The sequence below is a fragment of the Nycticebus coucang genome, chromosome 6 (genome assembly GCF_027406575.1).
Source record: "Nycticebus coucang isolate mNycCou1 chromosome 6, mNycCou1.pri, whole genome shotgun sequence".
NCBI lineage: Eukaryota > Metazoa > Chordata > Mammalia > Primates > Lorisidae > Nycticebus > Nycticebus coucang.
Genome location: NC_069785.1, coordinates 125,020,384 through 125,038,191, shown reverse-complemented (window position 1 = coordinate 125,038,191; position 17,808 = coordinate 125,020,384). Strand labels below are relative to the sequence as shown.

Here is a 17,808-nt window from a genome sequence, read left to right as displayed (position 1 = left end):
ACAACTATCCAACTTTACTGATTCAGCACAAAAGCAGCCACAGACAATATATAAATGAATGAACATGGCTCTAAGTAGTAAAGAATTCAAAGATGGCCTACAAGTTTCCCATCCTCTAGTATACACATCCTGTATAATTCCATGCCTTTGAGTCTAGATGTAACATGTGAATGAGTATGATAGGATATTATTCCTATAATTAGGTTACTATCAGATGACTTCCAAGTTAATGAAAAAGAAAATTGTCCTGGGTAGGCCTACTTTAATCAGAGGAGCCTTTAAAAAAAAAATCTGTGTCAAAGAATGGCATTCATATTGGCCTAGAAGAAAGCAAACATCCACCTGTGAACTGCCTAAGAGGGCCACATAGCAGAGACATGGGCTATCTCTAGGAGATGAGACTTCTTCCTAGCCAATAACTAGCAAGTAGGTACGAATATCAGTTATACATTTATAAGAAAATGAACTGTGCTAACAACCAGTGAGCTTAGAAAAGAACCCTGAGCATCGGAGAACTGCAGGTCCCACTGATACAACCTGGTCAAATCTTGAAGGGAAGACCCAGACAAACCATAGTCAGACTCATAAACCATATAAAATGTGAGATAAATTTGCAATGAATGGCCACAATTGTGGTAATCTGTTATACAACAATAGGAAATGAATACACTCTATTCCTGTAAAACCTTATTTACAAAAACAGGAAAAAGTCTGGATATGACATGGGCTGTTGTTCACTGACCGATGACGTATACACCAGTGAGTACTCTCCAATGAGTGTAACTGCTATTAAATTCTTCCCTGGGTGGGATACAAGCCTATTCTCAAGCTTTGACAATATTCTTTTCACAGAGCACATGGGTCATTTCCTCATAAAATACCCACAGCAATGTGTGGATTTCTATGTCAAGTATTTTAAACTTGACATACATTTTTTAATATTTACCATCCCAAAATCATCTTCATACTTCCCAGTAATTTAAAAAATGTATGGTTTTAAAAAATGTTAACACAGATGTAATCCTTGTCAAAGTCTTAGCATTTGCCCTGTTTATTCTGTGACTGATTAAAAATCTGCCTTATTTTTTTTCTTACATGACTCACTCAACTCACTTGCACAAAAGTGTGAAATCGAGAATCCTTTTTCTGACGAGACTTGATCATTTCCAGGGCAAAAGGTTGGTTACTGCAGAAGGTAGCAGCAGCGTGTTTCAACTTCTCCTCTCCTGGTCCGCTGAACTGTGCCAAGAAAGCAAAGAAGACAACGGAGCATGAGAACCTGAGCTTATATAAAGCGAGGCACAAGGAGAGACACCTGTCAACATTTCAGTAAGTATTCTCAAGCGACCAAAAACACAGAACTGCATATCTATGTGGATTACCAATGGTTCTCCATGAAAAAGCTTTGACCCTGACACATCCAGGCCTTTTCTGAACTTATTCAATGTTTTCTTGCTGTAGCCTACCACACCTATTACCTTTCAGCCTATACCACTTCTAAATTACATTAAAAGACTGACATTTGGAGAATATGAAAATGCCAAGAGACTGAGATTAAATTTTTATTTTCTTAGCTCCTGACACCGTTATAAAAATTACTCTTACTGCTTTGTAAAGCAAATCCTTGGGATACTAGCTTTCTTTCTTACTCACTATAAAACCCATCGCAACTATGATCAGGTCATAACTTTCCCAGGTTGAAATAAAATTAAATTACTGCTGCTTCACCTGTGCAGAGGCTGGAGCTGGCCTGGGGGGGATCCATGACCTAATGAATTCTTTTGCTGCAAATGACATTTTTTACTAATATTTCATTTATAAGTTTAAGTCTGCATGTGCAATGATTTTAAAGTTTCTGATAAAACACCTAACAAGCACTTGACTCATAAATAGGTGCTCTTATAAGTCAAACAAATTGTTTTTGAATACCACCTTTATATTTGTAAATAACTGCTTTATGGTTTACAAAGAGGATTTCCAAAGCCATACTTATAAAAGTTGGTACATAAAGGCATTTTGTAAAAAGTTGTTTTGTGGTGCATTTGTAGGTAAACTTAAGAGTATTTTTCTTCATATACATAGTGGTATTTTAATCAATCACTCCAACTTTGTATTCTTATTCTATAATGAATATGACACTCAACAGGTATAAAGATGAGAGTGGCAGCATTTTGGCATGTTAGTCAATCAAAGTATCACACAAAGAGTAGCTGAATTTTTAAAAGAAAATAACTCCCTCAACCTCAAGTAGTCCCACAGTACTTTTACAAGTAATTTCAGATGCTCCTCAATTATGATAGAGTTGCAATCTCATAAATCCATTAAAAACTGAAAATATCTAAAGTTGAAAATGCATTTAATACACTTAACCTACTAGACATCATAGCTTAACCTACTTTACCTTCAACGTGTGCTCAGAAAAGTTACATGAGCCTACAGTTACACAGCACATTATACAGTACCATTTGTTCATCCTCGTGGTCCTGTGGCTGAGTGGGCGCTGAGGCTCCCTGCCACTGCCCACATCACAAGAGATCAAAATTTTCAAAAGGAAAAGAAAATAGTGACTAATTCTCACATATATGGGATTTAATTTTGACCGAAGTACATTATTTGAACAATAATTTTTAATTCAACTTGTTAATATGTTGTTTAGAATATTGTGTCCTCATTTATAAGTGAAATATGTTTGTAGTTTCCCTTCATATATTTTTTCCAATTTTAATATCAGGTATATCCAGATGAAGTAAAATAAATTTGAAGTATTTCTTCTTTTTCTATCGTCTATAAGATTTGGCATGATCTGTTTTTTGAAATTATCTTCTATTTTTATTTATAAATATTAGTTGTCTATTTTTTGAGACTTTGGAAAAAAAATAAGAGATCAAAATTCAAAATCTAAAGTACAGTTTCTACCAAATGTGTACTACGTCTGCACCATCTAAAAATCAAAAAAATCCTAAGTTGAACCATTGTAAATCTAGGATTGTCTGCATACAGGATCATAAGGTGATCCTGAGATACCAACACTGGAAAAATACTCTCCCAAACTATTTTTTAAGAATAGCAATAAAAAATCTGAAGGCCTATTTATGATTTCTGCTTTTAAGATTTCTAGCCAATGCTTTTCTCTAAATCAGGCGTCCTCAAACTTTTTGAACAGGGGGCCAATTCACTGTCCCTCAGACCACTGGAGGGCCGGACTATAGTTTAAAAAAAAAAAAAAAAAAAGAACAAATTCCTATGCACACTGCACATATCTTATTTTGAAGTAAAAAAACAAAATGGGAACAATTACAATCACACCACTTCACGTGGCCCGCGGGGCCGCAGTTTGAGGACGCCTGCTCTAAATTAACCCTTTGTACGTAACAGCTGCAAAACAGATCAGATAATCCATTCTTTTTTTCCTCAACTTTTATAGATATAGGCATAACTCATTTTATCATATATTAGAGAGAACATTTCTTCCCCACAAACCAAAGGTCTGTGGCAACCCTGTGTGAAACAAGTCTCCTGGTGCCATTTTTCCAATAGCATGTGCTCATTCTGTATCTCTGTGTCACATTTTGATAATTCTCACAGTATATCAAACTTGTTCATTATCCATTATTGTTATGGGGATCTCCGATTAGTTAATTCTGATGGTACTAGTTCTTGTTAAACCATGCTCACATAAGACCATGGACTTAATAGGCACACTGTGTGTGTGTTCCGACTGCTCCACTTGCTGGCCATTCCCCCTCCTTCAGCTTCCCTGTTCTCTGAGACACAATATTGGAATTAGGCCAGCTAATAACCCATTGTAGGGTTCATTTCACTAAGCATTCAAATGAAAGGAAGAGCCACATATTACTTACCTTAAACCAAAAGTCAGAAATGATTAATTAAATTATTAATTAATATTAATGCTGAAAGCTAGGATAGGCTAAAAGCTAGGCCTCCTGTACCAGGTAGTTAAGTTTTAAATGCAAAGGAAAAGTTCTTAAAGGAAATGAAAAGTGTTAGTTACCCCAGTGGATACATGAAGGATAAGAAAGCAAAATAGTCCTACTGTTTCAATGGGGAAAGTTTGAGTGGTCTGGATAGAAGATCAAACCAGCCACAACATTCCCTTAAGCCCAGGTCTAAGCCAGAGCAAGGCCCTATTCTCTTTAATTCCATGAAGGCTGAGAGAGGTGAGGAAGTTGCAAAAGAAATGTTTGAAGCTAGCAGAGGTAGGTTTAGGGTGTTTAAGGAAAGAAGCTGTCTCCATAAGATAAAAATGCCCAGTCAAGCAGCAAGTGCTGATATAAAAGCTATAGCAAGTTAAAAAATCTAGCTAAGATGACTGAAGAAGGTGACTCCATTAAACAACAGATTTTTAACATATACATAACAGCCTTACATTGGAAGAAGATGCCATTTAGGAATTTCATAATTTAGAGAGAAGTCAATACTGAGCTTCAAAGCTTCAAAGGACAGACCAGCTATCTTGTTAGGGGCTAGTACAGTTGGTAACTTTAAGCTAAAGCCAATGCTCACTCACCATTCTGAAAATCTCAGGGCTCTTAAGAATTATGCTAAATCTACTCTGCCTGTGCTCTATGAATGGAACAAAGCCTAGATGACAGCACATCTGGTTATAGCATGACTTACTGAATATTTAAAGTCTGCTGTTGAGAACAACTGCTCAGAAAAACAGGTTCTTTTCAAAATATTACTGCTCACTGACAATGTACCTAGTCACCCAAGAGCTCAGACAGACATGTATAAGGAGATTAATGTTGTCTCCATCACTGGTAACACAACATCAACCCTGTAACCACAGATCAAGGAGTAATTACAACTTCCAAGTCACAGAATTTTAGAAATACATTTTAAGACTAGTTGTCATAGATGGTGATTCTTCTGATGACTTTGGATAAGTAAATTGAAAAGCTTCCCTTCCAGAAAGGATTCACAATTCTAGATGCTTTAAAGACATTAGTAATTCATGGGAGGAAAGCAAAATATCAACATTAATGGAAATTTGGAAGATATTGATTCCAGTCCTCACAGATGATTCTGAGGGGTTCAAGACTTCAGTGGAGTGACTAAGTGCAGATGTGGTAGAAAAAGTAAAAGAACTACAATTAGAATGGAGCATGAAGATGTAACCAAACCACTGAAATCTGATGATATAACTAGAACAAATGAGGAGTTGCTTCTTATGGATAACCAAAGAAAGTGGTTTCTTGAGATGGATCTGTTCCTGGTAAAGATGCTGTGAATGTTGTTTAAGTAACAACAAAGGAGCATTTCTCTTAAACTAGTACATAAACTTAGTTGAGAAAGTAGCAGCTGTGTTTGAGAGGACTGACTCCAATTTTGAAAGAAATTCTACTGTGGGTAAAATGCTATCAAATAGCATCTCATGCTAAAGAGAAATCTTTTGTGAGAGGAAGTCTCAATCAACAAGGTAAAGTTCATTGCTGAGGGCAGTGCCTGTGGCTCAAAGAAGTAGGGCACTGGCCCCATATGCCAGAGGTGGCAGGTTCAAACCCAGCCCCGGCCAAAAACTGCAAAAAAAAAAGTTCATTGCTGAAAATCAAGAAATTGCCACAGTTGCCCCAATTTTCAGCAACTACCAACCTAATCATTCGGCAGCTCTCAACACCAACCCAAAATCTTCCACCAGCAAAAAGATTATGATTCAATGAAGGCTCACATAATCATTAGCATTTTTAGGAATAAAGCATTTTTTAATTAAGGCATATGCATTGTTTTTTAAACAAGGCTACTGCACACTTAATAGACTACAGTATAGTATAAACCTAACTGTAGCAAAACATTTGTGTTAATTGCGTTATTGAAGTAGAATGGAACTGAACCCACACTATCTCCTAGTTATGCTTGTATCACATTGGTCAAGAATACAACTCTTTTCACATATTCTAAAATAAATTTTTTTGTCCCACTCTGTTCACAGGGTGATCCACTTTATTTTGCCATGTATAGATTAGTGCAAGCTAATGGACTGGGATAAGAGGACCAATCGCACTTCTGTATCTTATAAACGGTGACTCTCATTTGACACTTGATCTTTTTTTTTTTGAGTCAGAGTCTCATCCTGTTGCCCTCAGTAGAGTGCCATGGCGTCACAGCTCACAGCAACCTCCAACTCTTGGGTTTAGGTGATTCTCTTGCCTCAGCCTCCCGAGTAGCTGGGACTCCAGACGCCCACCACAACACCTGGCTATTTTTTTGTTGCAGTTTGGCTGGGGCCAGTTTCATTAACCATTATTTATAGAAGATGCAAATGAAACTACAAAAGAATCAAGGTATCTTAGGTCCATATGACTTACAACCTTTAATTAAAGTTTGATGTGAAAATTGATGCTATGTCATTCTATAAAATGAAACCACGGTCTTAAAAAAATTCTCAATTTTCTGTTTCAAGCTGATGATCAAGACAATACAACTCCATTACAACTTTCCCTGCTATGCTAATGAAATGAAGAACAACATCAGCCACATTACCACAGAGTAGCTAGAGAGTGAGTTGAGCTTCAAAGAAGTTAAATCTCCTAAGGCCAAATGAGCCTAGGACAGAAAATGCTTTGGAAAGTGCAAAAAAATACAATGAATTATGATTCCCTGCTCCCGTTCTATGAGTCGAATAGCTAAGCAGCAATCTATTGTTGGATTAGTAGATTCTAGGCCTTTTAGGCCTTCATCTCACACCATTAATGAAAGAAGGAAAATGAAGACTGTTTTAGTAACTTTCTAGTCATTGATCTTTAAAAAAAAGTTTTAATTGTAGAATCAGCAAAATCTTGCAGCATTACCTCAAGTAATAAATATATTGAAGTACATTTCTGAGGGTATATCTAAATAGTTTCTGTGTAACCTGTGTGACCCATGCCACTGACTTTACTATTATCCACAGCCTCAACTACAGTACTTCCTTAAAAAGTTTAAATCAAGGCTGGGCATGGTGGCTCACACTTGTAATTCTAGCATTCTGGGAGGCCAAGGTGGGTGGATTGCCTGAGCTCAAAAGTTCAAGACCAGCCTGAGCCAGAATGAGATCCCATATCTAAAAACAGCGGGCGTTGTGGCAGGAGCTACTTGTCCCAGCTACTTGGGAGGCTGAGGCAAGAGAATCACTTAAGCTAAGAGTTGGAGGTTGCTGTAAGCTATGACGCCACAGCACTCTACCGTGGGAGACAAAGTGAGACTCTGTCTCAAAAACAAAAAAGTTTAAATCAGCCAGGCACAGTGGCTCATGCCTGTAAGCCCAGCATTTGGGAGCTAAGATGGGTGGATTGCGGAGCTCATGAGTTCAAAATGAACTTGAGCAAGAGCAAGACCCCTGTCTCTAAACAGCCAGGTGTTGTGGTGGGCACCTGTAGTCCCAGCCATACGGGAGGCTGAGGCAACAGAATCACTTGAACCTAAGAGTTTGCAGTTGCTGTGAGCTAAGATGCTCCACACTCCACCAACAGTGACCATGTGAGACTCTGTCTCCAAAAAAAAAAAAAAGTTTAAATCACATGCCTTCCTGTAGGAAGGTTTTCTATATGTGTTCTAGTTTAGGTCTCTCTGCTAAACTACATTGCCATGACAATCTAAATTCTCCCCTTTCTGTTAAACTCATTATGCTTAAAATAACCAACAGACTATCTTCCCATTGATTATAAACCACATGGGCAGGAGCCAAGTCTGTACTGATCACCACTATATGCCCAGCACCCAGCACACACTATCAAAACGAAGAGTCAGACAGAAAGACAGAATTTGACAAACAACTGCTATAGCCTCTGGACTCTTTCCTTATATTGTAAATAAAATTAAATAATTTTCACTTTTCTACTACTGTGATGGTAGTTCTGATTCTATAATTTTCTAATATTGTTCAGTATAATTCTGAGACTTAGATAAAAGATGGCTTAAATTCTGTATCAGGTAAATTTTTTTTTTTGTTTTTGGCGCAGTTTTTGGCCGGGGCTGGGTTTGAACCCACCACCTTTGGCATATGGGACCAGCACTCTACCCCTTTGAGCCACAGGCGCCGCCCAGGTAAATTATTTTTATTAAAGTCATATGTTCTTTCAAAAATAGAAGACTGCATCTTTAATCTAATGAAAAACAAAACTTAGTCTGACTGAACACTTATTAGAACACATTAACCAAGAGAATACATACTCTGGACCCTTTGTGGCTTTATGTTAACTTTGCAAACAAACACAACTGTGTATTTGAAAGGTTTCTTAACCTTGACTCTGATCACTGTCTATAAAAACATTTAAAAGAAATAGAATACTTCCTTACCCAGGTCAGCAAATCTTCCCCAATCTGATCAATAACAGAGGTCTCATTTCTCTTTCGAACAGTCTTCATCTGCTCATTTAACCCAACTAAAGAAAAAAAAACAGAAAAAATTAAAAACACAATAATTTTAGACTGAATTACTGGCAAAGTACTAATAGCCAAATGTTTTTTGTAAAAGATTTTCAAAGTAGTATAGCTGTTTCTAATCCCCTTAATATAAATCTGGACACAAGCTCTATCTAAAGAACAGGTGCTAAAACATAAAGTAACATTTTTAGAAACTAGCACATTTCCCACACAGTAGTTACATCAAATATGCACTTAATCTCAAGACTCCAACTATCATTGCATAAAAAGAACTTAAATGTAAATAACATAAGTAATTCTGCTAACACTTTCTCTCAAAATGTGCATGTTTACAGGCAAAAGATATAATCAAGTCTGAATTTGTCAATGCATGCTGGTGAAACCAAGAGTGCCCAAAAAGGAGTAAAAGGCATCAATGTGGTTGGCAGGTGTTTGTAAGTGGAGATGACATCCTTGACGAAGAAATATTGAAAATTAAGGGGCACAGAGTAACAGCAGACTACAAAAGAGAGGGAGGGACATCCTATTACTGTCCATAAAAATTTAAGATGACTACAAGAGAAAGCCAACAAGGTAAAAATTTTATGTACTTACTCAAGTATTTCAAGCAACAAAACAGTAAAACAATTCCTGAAAATTATCCCATTATAGGATTATATGCTACATATTACTATTTCCATGTATACATATATTACATAGAATATATATTTAGACATTTATACATAATTATATGGAATATTTTTTAAAACATATATACAGTAATTGATAGGAAATTTTCAAGGGCAATTTTGACTAATCAGGTTTTTCACCTTAGGCACTGACTTTAGATCTGAAATCCTATGTTGACACTTTGAATATAAAAGCCTAATTGTGGGGGAAGAGGATCCAGTCAAAGTTTCAATAATTTATTTATGATCTCCTCTCATAATTTCAGAAAAAAAATTCACAATCTCTTCTCTATCATACATGTTAGTGATAAAGATCAGAGCCAATTTCTCTTACTATGAAGTTGAAGAATATCTTCCAAGTTTGAAAAAATCTTTCGTAGTTCTGAAGGTGACAGAATTCCTTCTCTAGACACTCGCTGATAGAACACTTGATCAAGAACCTTAAGTGTTCGAACATGAGCTCTTTCAGTGTAGAACAATTCTAAGCAGAAAAAAAAGAAGATATGAATTTGGCCTTACTTAGAATAATTCCATGGGACAAACATAGCCATTATTTCTGGAATTAGACAGCAAATGAATCTTATAATAAATTATCATTCAAATGGGATGAAATGTCTCTGAAGTCACTTTGATTCCATGAGATTCTCCTTCATACTGGCCCTGAGAGTTGAACACTCACAAACGAAAAAAATTCAAAATTATTTTGTACTTAAAAGATTACCCTCAAACTCAACCAGCTGTCGTTAACAATAATATACCCCTATCACATCTATTAATACATTATTAGAAAATTGTAAGCTGCAACATCATATATCCTTAACTTGAGCCCTCTCAGAAATAATAGTACTTTGGTTATGTAACTTGTCTATAAACCCTCATTTCTGGAGCCAAACTTATAATTTCACTTGTCTCAATGTTGTCAGAAACAAGATATATATTCAAAATCACATCCTAAGGACAGCAGAAGATACAACATTCATGACACTTGTCACATACATGCCAGGGTAAGTAAAGAACACCACATTAGGACACAGGAAGACCTGGATCTTATTTTTCCCTTTATCACCTATCATCTTTGTGATCTTGACGGAGTCAATCTCTCTGGGCCTTAGTTTCCTCACTTACCATCTATGCAAAAACGTAACTAACCTAAAAGTAAAGTGATGGCAAAAACGTTGTGTCAATGATTTTCAATTTTAAGATCTATAATGCTATGAATCTTAGTTTGAAGGTTATTTCCTTCTAAATTATCAATAAGAATCATATAATCATTTAAATTTTTTTAAGTGTGCGCTCGCTTCAGCAGCACATACACTGAAAATTGGAACAACACACAGAAAATTTGCATGGCCCCTGTGCAAGGATGACATGTAAATTTTTTTAAGTTAAAGAGTTCAAGGATCTATCTAGTTTAATTTCCTCTTTTTTAAAACAAAAGGCCAGAAAAAACTATGAGGCAAACTCCAAGACTAAAGAGTTTGCTTCATTCTGATAAAACTCAACATATGTCAGTAACAACAAGAACAAATTGATTAAACTCACCATTAATCACTTCCTGTCTCTTGATCTCACTAGGTTTTAGTCCCAGTAACACTTCCCGACTAACAAGCTGCTGCCAGTTAGGTGGATCTGTCTCTAAGTCATTTTCAAATTGTTCATCCTCACTTTGACTTTCTCCAAAAGCTATGGGGTCAAACCTATGAAGGAAAAAAATTATGAATTCTACTTGAAGATTTCAACATAAGAACTTTTGAGAAACAACATAAGTCTTCAATTTACAGTAAATAAGATTCAAGATTTCTGAATCTGACTTAGCAGAGCCTGAAACATCATCCTTTCCTACGTGTACACAATGGCTCATATGTATTAGACAAACCTCAATATATATAATGTGTTTATTAAAAGTTTTCTTTCTTATTATTGAAAAGATTTGGGTACAGGTTTCTTTTCTTTTAAAACTGGGACTTTAAGAGGAAAAAACTGTATTTCTTAAACTGTACCTTTATTTAAAGCTACTTAAGATTTACTTACTTTCGAAAGGGCTTTGGTGTCCCATGTTCAGTCACCCTAAAACAATGGAAAGTAAAGAGTAAACTTGAAAACAAAATGGCAATTAAGAAATTTATACCAAAGATACTCAAAACTGGGTTAAACCCCACTAGTTTTATAAACATTTATTTGAGATACTGTAATGATTTAACAAAAATAAATTGAAAATTTTTGTGCCTTTCTGAAGTTCAGTACGAACAAGTTTTAGTTCTTTCTCAAAACATGACATGGGGGGTAGACGCTATCATGTATAGGAACAGCATGTAATTCAAAACGCCTTAAGCAATGCCCCAGACCTGTATGCTACACCACTGAATTACCTCTCTACTTCATATTCTTCCTCCTGTACTTGGTCTAACGAAGGAGGTGGGAATTCAAAGACAGCATTGGGAGTACGAGGTGTGCCATCTAAGGAGTCTCCAGAAGCTGGTGTTTCTCCAGCTTGCTTGGATCCTGAGAAGACAAAAGTCACATGTTGACAGAATGCTAATACTTAATAAAGGCACTGGTTACCAAAAAATTAGTTCCCAAAGAGCTTCCACTTTTTTTTAATCATCCGTTGCTTAAGATTCTCTTTTTTCTTATTCTGATGTTCTGGTGTCCCAATCTTGGCCTATGACATGACCATTGTCTTAGACCTGCCCTTTTTCTAGATCCCATGGTATTTTCCTTCTTAATTTTTCTCCAATGTTGCTGGACTATTGTGTCCTCATATAATTTTAAAGAAAAAGTGCATTTCAGTTAAACTGGATTGTTGTATATCTGAAAATGTCTTTATTCTTTCTTCACATTTGATGAATAGCCTGGATGGTTACAGAATTCGAAGTTCAAAACCACTTTCTTTCAGAAAGTTGAAAGCACTGCTCTTTTATATTTTAGTACTCAGTGTTTATGAAAAGCAATGTGCTGTGTCACATCATCTCTTGTCCCTGGTACAATGAAATTTCCAAGGACATCTTAGGTATGGTTTTAAAATCATCCATTATAGTTGGTTCTCAGCAAGCCCTTTCTACCTAAACATGTATATCCTTTTTACACTGGGCAACTTTCTCCTATTGTTCTTAAACTACCTCTTCTCTTTGTCCTCTGTTGACATTTTGTGAAAAGAGATAGATATTGGACCTTTATAGAGGTTCTCTGTATGTTTTTACGGATTTCTTTTATTTAAATATTGGCAGTTGCAGTAGTTTGAAAATACGTTCACAAATTTAATATGCTCCTCCCTGAGGGATGGAGCCTAATTCCTCCCCCAAGTGTAGGCGAGATTGAACGTGGGAGGGCACGTTCAATCTCCTTCTAACTTGAAAAAGTGACAGTATCTACCTACAGAGACTAAGTCATAAAAGATATTAGGGCTTCCGTCTTGGTCTTTCTTTGCATCACCCCAGGAAAAGCCAGTCACCAGGTCATAGAATACTCAAGTAGCTCTATAGAAAAGCCTATGTGGTAAGGAACTGAGCTGAGGCCTCCTGCCAACAGCCACTTAAGTGCACAGAGGTGAATTCTCTAGCCCTGGTTAAGCTTTCGGATGACTGGCTGATATCTTAAATCCAATGTTACGAGAGACCCTAACCAAGAACCATTGGGTTAAGCTGCTTTTGAGTTCTTCACCCAACAAAAATGTGAGATAATAAATTTTTTGTGTGTTAAGCCATTAAGTTTTGGGGTAATTTATCACACATCCATTGATAACTAACACAATCAATGTTACACTGTATTTAATAGTTATATTTAAAAAATGTTTCGTCTTTGAGGTTCCTATTCTTGCTTTATGGATGCAATAACTTCTTTAACGTTCTCAAGTATACGATCTAATTTAGAGTTATTTTCTTAAGCTCTTATCTGTTACCAAATTACCTTTTTCTTCTAGGGACAGTTTCTCTGTTTATATTCTTTTCTTTCACTGTCTGCTACATTTGGCATTATGTATTATGTCACGTCTTGACTCCAACAACCAAATTTTGCCAAAAGTGAGCCATGTTCATATTTAAGAATGAAAGACTGGGTAGCTGGTTTGGCTTTCTTTTGATGCTATATGGAAAGCTGTTCATTTCAGATGAGAGATCTCTGAATAGGGGAAGTCACTGGCATGCCTATGGTCAGGCTCTAGGTTCCACTGCATGAATACTGTGAGGACAACCCTTCCTACACAATTCATTCAGTTTCTCAAAAGAAGAACACACCGGTTTTCTTCTATTCCACAAATAACAGGGACTGCTTATTATATTCTACACCATAGGGATCAAAAGCTGCTGACACAGCTGCTTTACATGCAAACATTCAATTAATTCATCGTTTTCAGCTCTACATATATTCTTATTTATGTACTCCCAACACACCCCAACTCAGAGCCAAGTCTTTCCAGAGATCCAATGGGCACACTGGACTCTTATCTTGGACTCCTCAAACAAATTATGGGGTTTGGCTTCCTTTACATTTTACCCATCAAATCACTCTTGTTCACGTTCAATCTCCCATGCTTGTTGAAATCTCTTATTTGCTGATAACATATTCCCTTCCTCTACTTCTTTTCTCTATATGGTTTTTGTTTATTCCTTACCTACTACGTTTTTATTTCTGTGAGTCATGGGAGCCATGAAATACAAATGCATATATATTTTCAATTTAACATCTTCAGAATTCTGTATGTGACAAAATCCCCCCCTGCTTCTTCGCCTATCTCTTCCGCTATTGCCCTCCCAAACAGAAACTGGTGTTTCTGTCATACATTACGTACTTCGGGTAGAGAGGAGATGGGACGGCCGTCCTGATACTCAGTGTGACCTCTGTACTTCGGGTAGAGAGGAGATGGGACGGCCGTCCTGATGCTCAGTGTGACCTCTGTACTTCGGGTAGAGAGGAGATGGGACGGCCTTCCTGATGCTCAGTGTGACCTCTGTCCCACTACCTGCCTTCTTCTTGTAAAGTCATTTGCTCTGCTGGGACTCCCACTTTCTAGGATTGCCACGTGTCCTTCCTCCTCACAACAATCACCTGCATCACTAAACCTTTGGCTGCTGACTGTTTTCCTCTCCATGCTAAAAGCATACGAGGTGACCTCAAAACCCATGTTTATGTTAAGCTATTCAAACTTCTGTTTCCACAGCTTCTTCATCCCTAGGGATCTCCCGTAAGTCAGCGCAGTGACCCCAGTCTCTTCCCTGATGCCATCACCAGGAACTGAACCAGCTCCACAATCACTAAGAAACAGGCAGTTCTTTCTCCAAATAAAACCACCTACTCTCCAAGCTCACTTGCTTCAGAAACCCACTATAACAAGTAGGAAGTACAGCAATGTGCCCCTTCCTCAACTAGCTACAACAGTTACTGCATACCCTCCTTTCTCTTCACATTCCCTTGCTCTTCTCACTAAAACCTCCTTTACATACACACTACATCTCATCTTCTCTCTCCTTAAAACTTTATTCTCTCACTTGTACTATCTCTCTCCCACACAGTAACCTCTTCCCTCAGCTGGCTTCCCATTAACATCTAAAAAAAAAAAATTACCATCTCATTTTTTTTTTTGAGACAAGAGTCTTACTTTGTGACCCTCAGTAGAGTTCCATGGCATCACAGCTCACAGCAACCTCAAACTCTTGGGCTCAAGTGATTCTCTTGTCTCAGCCTCCCTAGTCGCTGAGACTAGAGGCACCTGCCCACCACAACACCAGGCTATTTTATAAGACCAGGTCTCATTCATGAGCTCAAGCAATCCACACCTTGGCCTCTCAGAGTGCTACAATTATAGGTGTGAGCCATCACACCCGGCCTCATCTCTTGTTTCTTTAAGGTCTTCTTTAGATCTTCCCTCGCCCCTCCCACCGCCCCCCCCACACACACACATACCTGCCTCTAACCATTAACCAGTTCCCTCAATGCTCCCTTTACCTTTCCTTTTTTGGACTAGGACAATTTGAATTTTTAATATGTGTGACTATCTCCCCCACAAAACTAAGCCCCACATGGCAAGCACCTGTGTATAACTATTGCACAACAACATGTGGCACAGAACTAACTACCTGACAGAGCTTAATACTTTTTAGATGAATGAGAACTAAAAATTATCATTCATCATAGATTTATCCTGAATTGTAGAATTGTTTTTTTTTTTTTAAGATACAGAGTCTCAATTTATCGCCCTCTGTAGAGTGCTATGGAATCACAGCTCACAGCAACCTCCAACTCCTGGGCTTAGACGATTCTCTTGCCTCAGCCTCCCGAGTACCTGGGACTACAGGTTCCCGCCACAACGCCCAGCTACTTTTTTTGTTGTTATTGTTGCAGTTTGGCCAGGGCCGGGTTCGAACCTGCCACCCTCGGTATATGGAGCCAGCGCCCTACCCACTGAGACGCAGGTGCCGCCCATGAATTCTAGAATATTAAAATTGTTAAAACTAAATTAAATTGGGATACAGTCTTGATTAAAATAATCTGCCACTCTACTTTTCACACAGTGTGTTTGTTTTAAAATCTTGATAGTTAAGTTGAACTATAGCATTAGCTCACCTGTATCATTCTCTTTACCTCCTTCCTGGGAAAGAGTGGCCCCTAAAGCTACAGAAGACATGGAATTAGCAGGCAGGTATCCAGTGTCTGCTCCTTCATTTGCTAAGCCACTCTGGCGCAACTTAGCAGAATCCTGAGGCTCAGGACTCACAGACGAGGGCGCAGACAAGTGCTTAGGGTGGCGTGCCTTCTGTAGTTCCATGGCTCTGCCAACTGAACAGAAAACAACAGTACTGTGCTGCAAAATAGCTAAAAGACAATATAAAAGAAACGGAAAAACATGTCTGGAACATGTGGGCCCTAGGAAAATGTATAACGAATTATGACAGAGAAAAGAATGAACACACAGAGGAAGGAAGGGAGGAAAGAACACAGGCAGGCAGGGGGGCAGCGCTAGAGGGAGGACGGAGGAGGGAGGGAGAGAAACGAAAGAAAAGACGGCCGAAGACAAGGGTGAGAACAAAGAGGGAGAGCAAAAAGAAGGGCCATGAGAAAAAGAGATGAGGAGAGCGATGGTGGACAGGGCAGAAGGCACACTGAGACAGAAAGATGCACACGGAGCTCCGTTCATTTACAAGGATGAAGATGAAGCCTTTTCTTTATCTTTGTGAGCTCTTAGCAAGTCCTCACCTCAATGCTCCTCTAAGACAGCTTCATTAGCATAATACGCCTCAGAAAATGCCCAGGCAAATCCCCATCCTGTTTATTACCCTTGTTCACACTAGTCATGAGAGCTAAAGGCTCTCATTCAGGTCTCACCTCCATACCACTGTAATCCTCACAAAGCCTTGTATACTCCTAATCTAACATTCTTCTTTCATATCCCTTGGAAGTCATGGTCAGCATCTATGAAATTCTCAATCTCTTCAGTCTCCCTTCTGAAAACTTCTTTCACCTTCTGAATGTACTGGCATTTGAGTAAGAATTCCTCCTTGTGTGGGACACTCAGCACCACTATATCACAACTCTATTCCCAACTGCACCATGCCAATATTTTCACATGTGGTATTGCTCAAGATGAGAATGCCCTTTCAACTTGGCTACCCTCCCCACAGGGCCACTATCTCTATTTCTCCTGCAGCCCTCTGTAATGGGCTCATCTCTTTCCATTAGGCCAGGGGAGTGGTGGGTAGAGAAGAGGGAAATCAGGATATAAAGCACAATGAAGAGGGTGGAGAAATGGTCCAAGTATTCAGAGAGCAATGTATGTATAGAGATCAAACAAAGTGTGGTGGAGAGATCTGCGCATGCTTTTTTTCTTTTAATTTCACAAACATGACTTAAATGCAAACAAAATCAGAATAGGTAAATAAACTACATTATAGACACCCAATACTCTATTGCGATTAAAGATGTTTATGACAATTACATAGAAATGTGAGAGGTACTTAGTTCAGAAGTGATAATGAATGGAAACAAGGCACATTGGAAATTCAACAAAACTCATCTCAAAAACCCCTTTCTCCAGCAATTCACTCTAGTAAAATAAGCCTCTAATGTAAAATGACATGGAATGGTGGAAACGCAACATTTCAAACTTAACATACTTGCACTGTTGTCATGACGGCTTGGTCTCCGTGGCGGTCCCAGGATGCTAGGGAATCCTCTTCGCTTCCCTTTTTCTTCACCCTCTCTATCTTTTTTCATACTTTGCTAGATTTAAGGTACAAAGAGATAAAAGATACATAACATAGTACATTTCTTTTTCTGTCTTCAAACACAGAAGTGAGATTCTAATTGTTAGTGGAAAGAAACTGATCAAATGTAAATAAAAGCACATATACACAGCCCTCATTAGATACTAATGAGTGTACATTTCAAATTCAACACATCTTTTCAGACCCTTTAGAACTGACAATTTCTTTAAAAAGGGTAATTTTATAACACATTTAGCAGGAGCTTAGTCTAAATAATTCATTCATCTACTCAACAAATATTTATTATGCTCATAAGGTGTGAAAGCACTATGGTAAAAGCTGGGAATACAATTATAATAGAGGTCCTTGACCTTTTAGAGCTTCACAATTGAACAAACATTAAAAACACAAAACAATCACAAAGTGACAGGCACCATAAAAGGAGAGTATAAGGCACTTCTTGAACTAATAATAACTTCTATGTCTAGATTTCTGACTGGATTTTGAGTTTCTTGAAAACAGAAACAGTATCTTATACATGTTAGTATATCTAGCACTAATTT

The 17,808-nt window shown here is 37.7% G+C and overlaps 1 protein-coding gene and 1 non-coding gene across 9 annotated transcripts in view; one reads left to right on the top strand and one right to left on the bottom strand.

Annotated features, from left to right (window-relative positions):
• ARHGEF12 (Rho guanine nucleotide exchange factor 12) overlaps positions 1 to 17,808 on the bottom strand; it is a 157,578-nt gene that overhangs the window by 22,582 nt on the left and 117,188 nt on the right. For 7 of the 8 annotated variants that reach the window (XM_053596116.1, XM_053596118.1, XM_053596119.1 and 4 more), the window contains 8 exons: positions 17,156 to 17,261; positions 15,609 to 15,821; positions 11,420 to 11,552; positions 11,082 to 11,117; positions 10,593 to 10,747; positions 9,385 to 9,531; positions 8,296 to 8,381; positions 1,114 to 1,239 (listed from right to left, as the gene is read on the bottom strand). In XM_053596116.1, coding sequence (XP_053452091.1) covers positions 1,114 to 1,239; positions 8,296 to 8,381; positions 9,385 to 9,531; positions 10,593 to 10,747; positions 11,082 to 11,117; positions 11,420 to 11,552; positions 15,609 to 15,821; positions 17,156 to 17,261 — 1,002 coding nt within the window. The remainder of the gene's footprint in view (positions 1 to 1,113; positions 1,240 to 8,295; positions 8,382 to 9,384; positions 9,532 to 10,592; positions 10,748 to 11,081; positions 11,118 to 11,419; positions 11,553 to 15,608; positions 15,822 to 17,155; positions 17,262 to 17,808) is intronic. The other variant, XM_053596121.1, reaches the window with a different exon arrangement.
• Positions 10,341 to 10,448, top strand: LOC128589430 (U6 spliceosomal RNA). The gene has a single exon (XR_008381009.1). It is a non-coding gene; the product is annotated as a U6 spliceosomal RNA (small nuclear RNA).